The sequence below is a fragment of the Ipomoea triloba genome, chromosome 4, assembly GCF_003576645.1.
Source record: "Ipomoea triloba cultivar NCNSP0323 chromosome 4, ASM357664v1".
NCBI lineage: Eukaryota > Viridiplantae > Streptophyta > Magnoliopsida > Solanales > Convolvulaceae > Ipomoea > Ipomoea triloba.
The window spans coordinates 2,034,870-2,044,619 of NC_044919.1; the positions used below are offsets into that span (position 1 = coordinate 2,034,870).

Sequence of the window (9,750 nt, forward strand, 5' to 3'; positions counted from 1 at the left end):
ATGAGCGCCAAGAAGGAGTACGACATCGACTACGACTTCTGCATCTCCGCCCTGCAGGCACGGCCGGCGAGTGAATGCGCGACGCTGATGCGCATAGGGTGGACGACCATCGAGCTGGTGATAAGCAACGTGACGGACACGAGGCGCCACATCGGTGCGGTGTTGAAGAGCGGGAAGGTGCAGCCTTGGGTGAGGCGGTGCGTGCGTGAGTGCTACGCGCTCTACGACAGTGCCGTCATCCAAGCGAAAAGGTTGTTGCGGGACTACATGCATAAGGACTACCTTGGCGCGGAATATCAAGTCGCCGGCATCGATAATCCTGCGGGGATATGCAGTCTATTGTTCGAGGAGGGCAGCCAAGACATGCCCATCCCAGGCTGCGGCGGCGGGGTGTCGCCGTTCTCGGCCAGAAATAACAACGCTATCCAGTTGTCTGGGATGGTCATGTTCGTCCTTCGTCTCCTTCAAGGGACACTGCATTGATCCAAATTGCATGCGGTGATAGTAGATGGCTTTCATGCCTTGCGTGACAAAAAAATTGTTTTGGATCGTGATAGGCGTCCACACAATAACTATTCCTTCCAATTGTCCTCTAATATTCCTATAATTCTTTTGTTGAATTTTTCGGCCATCCTCTCAAGTCTCAACAAACTCTCAATTGTAATGGACAGTTATATCCTTTTTTAACGAATCATATTTCAAAGTAATTTAACTTGGAAGAAATTCAACAAATACTGCTCCAAAAAAATGAATAAAAAATAAATACCCTTCACAACAATAATTCATACTTTTAATTTCATACGTAAAATTGGATCCTCTCTGAATATCATACATGATACATGATAGTATAGGGAATATATCCAAGTTTTACCTTCTTATACGTTACGCTCTCGTTTTGTGCTGGATCGAGGTCAAATGGTTCGGGTCAATGTCAAATGGGTCAGCTTTTAAACTTCAATTAAGGGAACCCTCTATCTCTTTGGGCTCACTATGATTCCTCCCAAACTCTCAAACTTTATTCCTTCCAAAGCTCTCCAACTTTATTCAATAATAACGATTAACTAGTATGCCACCTGTGCGTTGCACGGTATGAATAAATGGCCAATGACATTTTAGCCAAAAACCAATAAGCATATATATATATATATATATATATATATATATATATATATATATATATATACTAGTTTTTCTTATGCGCGGTGCGCAAAAAATAGGTACCCAATATTAGTATTTTATATTGAAAATTTAAAGTTATTTAAATTTTAATATAGTAAATAATAATAATAATAATAATAATAATAATGTAAAATATTTTTATAAATTAGATATTTATATTTTAAAAAATAACTAACATATAACTCTAATAGTTAATGTATATATTATTATTATTATTATTATTGAAGAAGATAAGAAAATATATGGTGGATGCATGTGCATGGTAACAATAGTGGAAAAGATAATGGAAGTTGTAACGATATGTGTATATTTGTCCAAAATAGTGTAGTACAACTTTTATAGCATAATGTACAAGGAAATTTAACGGAAAAAACGAACATAAATTAGGGGTATAACCTTCATTCACATTTATGATGTTTTTAGATAGAAATCTATTCTGGTGAGGACTAGTATATTATAGGGGATTTTTAGGATTAATGGTGTCCGTTTGATTAGACTCTTGGATGGTGTAAGATCAAAGGTATTATTTTTTTTAGTTTGGAATTAGCGTGGGTTTTTAAAACACATTGAGGGTATTTTTGACTTTGCAAGTGTTTTAATTTTGGAAGATTTAGTGGTTTACCAAAATCATAGTTGTATTGACGATTCGTTTCCTGCTTTATCGTGTCTATTGCGTACGCCTTCTCTCCCCATTTGTGCCGGTTTTGTGTCTATGTTGGAGAAGTCGACGGACGCAATGTTGGAGAAGTCGACGGCTGGAGGAGGAGTTTTGACGGTGCTTCTTGGCTCAAGTTTTCAAGGTGCTTCTCGGTTGTGTTGAAGGTTCCGGCGGTGTAGTTGTTCTTCGTTGTTGGCAGACGAGGATACTTGGATGCATGGCGCGGTGGTGAGTGATTTGCAGGCGGGCAGTGCGGCAATGGCGGAAGGGTCGGCTGGCCGTCGATGAGGTAAGGAATCCAGGCCATCGTCATCGGCGGATTCGGCGCCTAATCCAGGTTAGGGTTATCTTCTTCTTCGTTTTTTTTTTTTTTTTTTGGTTTCATTGTCAATGTATGATTGTTTATATTAATGTTTTTTTTTTGGTTTCATTGTCAATGTATGATTGTTTATATTAATGTTTTCAATTTGAATTTGTAAAAAAGAATGATAAGGGTTTGTCTTTTTTTTTTTTTTTTTGTTTCATTGTCAATGTATGATTGTTTGTATTATTATTTTCAATTTGAATTTGTTAGAAAAATGATAATATATGTCGAATTTTGTTTTACTGTTATTTAGAATTATTTGTTTTACTGTTATTTAGTATATGTTTACAATAAGCGAAAGTAGCAGTATGTTGTTACTTGTTAGTATGTTTTTTTTTTGAATTACTATGTTTTTTTTTTTTTTTTTTTTTGTGTTTTTAAAGCATAGATTATTTTTGAAAGATGAAATTTAGTTAGATAGATGCAGAAGAAGATCACATGCGTAAAGGAGTAGGATTAGCTACAGATCCCTAACTAGCATCCTTGATTTCTCAAAGCATAGATTATTAAGTGTTTTTTTCATGAGTTTAATGAATTGATGCGTTGCAATAAGTGTGTACGAAGCTACCTCACTGCCAGTACATTGTGGATTATTATTACCAGTGATTCTGTGTGTAGGTTGTGTTAATGTATGTTGTTAGTTGTTAGCCGTGGTGTTTTTATTGTGTGCCTCGTTATATTTATTGTGTGTCCTTGTGTATTTTGGTGTGTGACCGTTTAGTTCCCGTGTAATATGTAGTTAATATGATTCAATTTTTTTCCTTTGTTTATTTGGGGATTAGTTTTTATGTTTTCGTAGCTTGTCCCGCTAAGTATTAATAACAAATCTAGGTTATCATAATGAATATATTCATATATAAAGAATTATTTTCTGTTCTGTTTTTAAAAACAATTATTTATTTCTTTTATCAATGTAAAGTTTTGTTTCATTTTTTTTCAATGATTTATATTAGTTAAGTCTGTGTTTAGTTGGATCATGATGCTTATTAAACATTATCAATAACAAATATTGCATATTATAATAGATAGATTCATGTATAAATTTAAACCATTTAGGTGAATAAAATAAAAGAAATGTCTCCATTTGGTTTTTTCGTTTATTTTTTTCCCATGTTGTGTTCATATAGTTGGTATATTGTGTGAATGGTATTTTTTAATTTTGGTTTGTGATGGTGCATTAAGGTTGTATTAATGTATGAATCTAGTTGTTAGCCATGGTGTTTTTATTGTGTGCCCTGTTGTATTTGTTATGTGCCCTTATGTATTTGTGGTCGAATTATTTTATGTTCTGTTTTTAAAAACATTTTTTTTTATCAATGTCAAGTTTTGCTTCATTTTTTTTTTCAATGATTTATATTAGTTGAATCTGTGCTTAGTTGGACCATGATGCCTATTAAACATTATTAGCAATATCAAATATTACATATTATAATTTATATATTCATGTATTAATTTAAACCATTGAGGTGAATAAAATAGAAGAAATGTCTTCATTTTTTTTCCTTTTTTTTTTCCATTGTTGTGTGCATATATTTGGTATATTGTGTGAATGGTTTTTTTAGTTTTGGTTTGTGATGGTGCATTGAGGTTGTATTAATGTATGAATCTAGTTGTTAGCCATGGTGTTTTTATTGGGTGCCCCGTTGTGTTTGTTATGTGCCCTTGTGTATTTTGGTGTGTGCCCGTTTCTGTTGCCGTGTAATATTAATGTATGAATGTAGTTGTGTGCCATGCTGTTTTAATTATGTGCACCGTTATTTTTTCTGTGACCTTGTGTGTTAATGTTTCTGTTTGTTTGTGGTAGCTAAAAGAGTTAGGGAAGCACTTTCAGTAGGGTGTCCGTCCCAGCTGTCTAATGATGATGACGACTTTGTGAAAGATCCGCCTGTTGGGTTTCAAAGAATGCAGCAAGAACCTGCTGTGGATGATTAGGATACTGATTTAACCGCGGAAGAGTGTGTACATTTTTCGGCTGTTAGAGTTAGGGTGCCACCTGTGGTTTTTGTAGAGGCGTTGGAAGATCTTACTGCACAGCAGAAAGACATTTGTGATTTTGGGTTTGGTGCCGTTCTGGACTTGAAGATTAAGGAGTTACCTGTTCAAACGTTTTTTTTTGGTGTGCCCTTTACACGGGCCATGCCTACGAATTTCTAAAAAAATTATACTGTTGTATTATCAATCCGCATGCCATGCCAGGCATTCCAAACAAATTATATTTGTGCGCAAATGGTTTTTTTTTTGGGTTTTTACACAGGCCATTCTTACTTATTTTTATAACATTATAATGTTTTTTTAATCAATTACACAGGCCATGCTTAAACGATTTTTTTGTGTGCCTATTATCAATTAACTAATTGTTTCATTCCAAAACAAAAAATTCACGTAACTGCATAAATCTACCATTATAATTTTAGTTTATTACCAGTATTACTTTGTCCTGCGAAATGTTGGGTCATACGTATTGGTTGTGTGCCCACTTGAATCTGCTGTGAGCATTTTTTTCCTCGGTCATGTACTTTATTTTTACTTCAAAATTTACCTGCATTTTTACCCTTCATTCGGCTATTACCACTCTTAATATGTGGTAATACATATTCCATTTTTCTGTCGCCATGTTCACTTTATCACTTAATTATCTTTACACACTCTGGTATAAACTCGTCTCCATCTCCTTCGTAAGTCTGCTCCTTGGCCGCTTCGGAAATTCCTCTCAAATCATCTGGGCACATGATATCATTACATGTGGCACACATTATATCAATAAATTCCACACCCAATTCTCAACATACAATACATGATCCGAACACTCAAACATCCGGGAATTAATGTCTATTTTTTTCAAACTAACGCAACATTTTTAGTCCCCCGTGGGTTTATGCACTGCCATTAATCACTACGTCTACTTACTAAATTCTTAATCCTTCTTATCATAAATGATATAAGTTCTAGCCATTACAAACAACTAGTAAATTACCCGTGCGATGCACGGATTAATTTTTTTTATTATATATTTAAATAATAAAATTAAAGTAAATTATAAATAATTATAATATTTGAAAGTGTACATTTATTTAATTATAAGATCAATGCAAAGGTATCAATATATATGAGTCATTTTATTGCATTTATTTTAGAAAAATCAATATGTAATATGATTTATGAAATTATATTATTATTTAAAATAAATATGGGAAAAGGGAAAATAATTTTAAAAAGTATTAATATGATTTTTATTATAAAGATAATTTTATTACCATTTAAGTACTCTGTAATTTTTTATTACAAAGATAATTATACTATGTCTTACTTAATTCCATTATTAGCTTAATTATAATTAATTTCCTAATTCCTTAATTAGTATAATAACAAAAGGGAGGAAATGACTACCTAATAATAATAATATTATAGTACACTGTATTTTAAAATATATTTAATAATTTTCCTTTACAATGATTTTTAGCTTTTCCGTATATTCATTAACTAAAAAATGATTTTTTGATTGTAAAGACATATTATTACCATTTAAATTTTCTGTATTAAATATTTTTGATACTATTAATTATTAATTATTATCTTTATAATGATAATTTTGAAAATATTTTATTTATTATAAATATTAATATTATGAAAGATTTGCGTATATTCATTAACTAAAAAATGAATTTTTCATTATAAAGATAATTTTATTACCATTTAAATACTTTGTAATTACTTTCAATTCCTTTATTTCTTATTCTTGGTTATTAATTTAATTACAATTATTTCCTTGTTTTAATTAATTCATTAATTCTATTATTAGCTTAATTTTAATTAATTCCTTAATTAGTATAATAATAAAATTAAGGAAAGAAACGACTATCTAATAATAATATTATAGTACACTAAATTTTAAAATGTATTTAATATTTTCTTTAAAATAATTTTTACCTTTTCTGTATATTCATTAACAAAAAAAATGCTGTTTTTTTAATTATAAGGCACTTTTATTACCATTTAAATACTCTTTATTAAATATTTTACATAGTATTAATTATCATTATAATGATTATTTTGAAAATATTTTATTTATTGCAAATATTAATATTTTTAAAAATTTGCTTATATTCATTAACTAAAAAAATAATTTTTTTTAATTATAAAGATAATTTTATTACCATTTAAATACTCTATAATTACATTCAATTACTTAATTTCTTATTTTCCATTATTAACTTAATTAGAAGTATTTCCTTATCTTACTTAATTCCTTAACTTCATTATTAGCTTAATTATAATTAATTCCGTAATTAGTATAATAATTAAAATATTTTAATTATTACAAATATTGATATTTTGAAACATTTGCTTATATTCATTAACTAAAAAAAATGATTTAATATGTTTTTGCAACACTACAATATGTATATCAAGGAGAGATCCTTCCTGCAATAGTCTTCATTTGTTTTCCCGAATTATAGGAGCATCCGTAGACGGAAAAGATGAAGATTGCTCTAAAGGTTAATCATCAGAAAGTAAATCAGGAATAAGGAATAAAGATTCTAAACATAGTTACGTTTCCATTGTATATAATTTTTTTTTATAAAGCACTTTTATTACAATTTAAATACTCTTTATTAAATATTTTATATAGTATTAATTATCATTATAATGATTATTTTGAAAATATTTTATTTAGTGCAAATATTAATATTTTGAAAATTGTGCTTATATTCATTAACTAAAAAAAATATTTTTTAATTATAAAGATAATTTTATTACCATTTAAATACTCTATAATTACTTTCAATACTTAATTTCTTATTTTTAATTATTAACTTAATTAGAATTATGTCATTATATTACTTAATTCCTTAATTTCATTATTAGCTTAATTATAATTAATTATTTAAGTTATTAATTAGTATAATAATTAAAATATTTTAATTATAGCAAATATTGATACTTTGAAAGATTTGCTTATATTCATTAACTAAAAAAATAATTTTATACGTTTGCAGACATTGCAATCTGTATACTATGGAGAGATCCTTCCCGCAATAGTCTTCATTTGTTTTCCCGAATTACACGAGCATCCGTAGATGGAGAAGATGAAGATTGCTCTAAACACATACAAATATTAGATAAAGTCATGAGTCAAATAACAATTATTCACAAATACTATAGAAATTATTTTTGAGCGATTTTAGAAAGATGGTGCACATAAACACTTACGAAAATGATTACTTTTGGCGAAAAAGTATTTTGGCAAACATGAATACTAAACACTTACGAAAATGATTACTTTTGGGAAAAAGTATTTTGGTGAACATGAATACTTACCCTAAAAATCAAAATTCACCGCGCACACTCGAAACACTCATAGTTGATAATCCTTGTCTGCTAGTTCTTTTCTTCCTTTTGGCGAGAAAAGGGAAAAAATTATGGGGAAGGATGAAGAATTTTTTTGCAACAATGGAAGAAGATGGGAGAATATATACTCGATTAAAATTATGTTATGGAAAGGAGTGCATAATGATTACTAATGAAGAGGATATAATGGGATTAGGATGAAATTAGGGAAAGACATGTGTAGTATTGTAAGATATATATTTATTTATATAATAACTATTTCCATATGAACGTATGTAATTGCCAATTTCATAATTACATATAGGTATAATAGGATAATACTATATTTATATATATACATATGTATATCGTACATCATATGAATGTAGTTATTAAGATAGGATTTAGGAATAATATATATAATTAATATTAATAATATATATAATTACTAAAATGTCCCTATAATTGGGCGGGAAATTTGGGAGGAGGATATTGTTTTTATATATAGTATAGATTTGAAAAAAAAAAACACTTACACATTTTATTCGACCACTAACACTTCACTCCTGTCCGTATGCATCAATTTATATAATCCAATCTTTTTAAAATTCTCAACATTATAAAAATGTACAGTAGTATAATATAACACGCCAGGCACACAACTAAACAATTCCAGGCACACGACATACAATGTGTAGGCTCAAGACGGTCTTTCGCTTATTTATTATTAATGCATCTGTTAGGAATAAAAATGTAATAGTTTTGATGAGCCAATTTGTAATTTTAAAAATCTTCTATTTTATTTTTAGAGTGTAGAGTTTAGACCCGGAAGACAAGCCATGACATTAGATTGGTTCGAATTATTGTTTTATAGAATACATTTTGTCATGAGTCTTGTAAGGTCGGGAAACCAACATACAAGGTCAAAAAGAAAAATTGGAGGAGGGGGTCGGGAAACCGACATAAAAGGAGAAGAAAGAAAATTTTGCAGAAGGGGTCGGGATATCGACATAAAGGGAGAAAAAAGAAAATCGAATGAAGGGTCCGAAAGACGGCCTGATCAAGACAAAGTGAATGAATTGAATCCAAAGGTCCGATCAAGTGCATTAAAGCCTCGTGATCGCAAGCTAAAAGACTTGGACAATGACGAAGTCAAGGGAATAATGAAGCTACCTAGGCGTAAGGACGGAAGGCCCAGGTCAAGACTTAGACACTTTTTCAAGTTGCAAAGGTCTAAGGTAGAGTCGAAAGGAAGAAGGGTCGGAGCTATGTTAGCCCGGTCAGTCAGCTAGTCCAGCTTGGTATAAGGAAATGTGGTACGTAAAAAATAAACCAGCGAGGAGTTAAGAGTTTAAAGTCCAGGCTAGGACTTAGTCGATTTTGCGACTAATAGCCCATGAATCAAGAGTTATGAAGGAGTCTAAATCAAAAGGGGGCCCGAGCGAGAGTTAGCTCGAACCGTCGACCGTTACACATAGTGAAGAAATTAAAAGCACGCAGAACATAAAAGGCAACGCAAGAAGAAAAAGGGAGTCGTTCATTCATCGATAAAAAAAAGCCCTAGCTCTATTACATGGCGAATAACAAGCAGAAAGCAAAAAAGCGGCCATAACATTTTAAGCCTAGGACTGAGGGACTCCATCCGCATCCACCTCCGTTGGTCCAGTAGGCAGAGTGCGTTCGGAGCTCCCAAAGCGTCAGCGGTTTAGTTGGAGAGAAGTCGATGGGTCTTCCTCCTCAGTAGCAACCGTGTGTCCTTGGCCACTGCTGGAAAACACGCAATTTCCGTCCAACGAAAATTGGACGGAAAACGGGGGTTATTGGTCGGAAAACGGGTTTCCGTCCAACATTCCGACCAAAATGTGGATCCGGAAAAATGAGCATCGGTAATTCCGTCCAACATCAAATGTTGGACGAAAATACCGTCCAACGGGTCAAAGTTGGACGGAAATTCCGGATGGTAACCCACCATTTTTAAAATGGGAATTTCCGTCCAACTTTAACCCGTTGGACGGAAATACCGACCACATGTTGGTCGAAAATTCCCATAGTGCATCATGTTGATTTCCTTCCAATTGTTGGTCGGAAATTGTGACCAACTGTTAGCAGGAAAATCTATATTTATATAAATTATTTTTGTTATTTTGATCTTGTTATAATTTTGTTTTATAGGTTGTCAATACATTCTATATCATATACAAAATAAATAATGTACACACTA

General features: G+C 31.3%; 1 protein-coding gene and 1 long non-coding RNA gene across 2 annotated transcripts; both read left to right on the forward strand.

Moving 5' to 3' along the window:
* Positions 1-483, forward strand: LOC116017810. The gene has a single exon (XM_031258451.1). It carries the CDS (start codon positions 1-3, stop codon positions 481-483), a length of 483 nt encoding a protein of 160 aa, XP_031114311.1.
* A 1,254-nt stretch (positions 484-1,737) lies between these two features.
* LOC116017712 lies at positions 1,738-4,524 on the forward strand. The gene is made up of 2 exons (XR_004097952.1): positions 1,738-2,174; positions 4,006-4,524. It is a non-coding gene; the product is annotated as an uncharacterized LOC116017712 (long non-coding RNA).
* Positions 4,525-9,750: the final 5,226 nt, after the last annotated feature.

What these genes read in the sequence shown, in the direction of transcription:
- LOC116017810 (XM_031258451.1), top strand. Translation starts at nt 1, where the DNA reads ATGAGCGCCAAGAAGGAGTACGACATCGACTACGACTTCTGCATCTCC.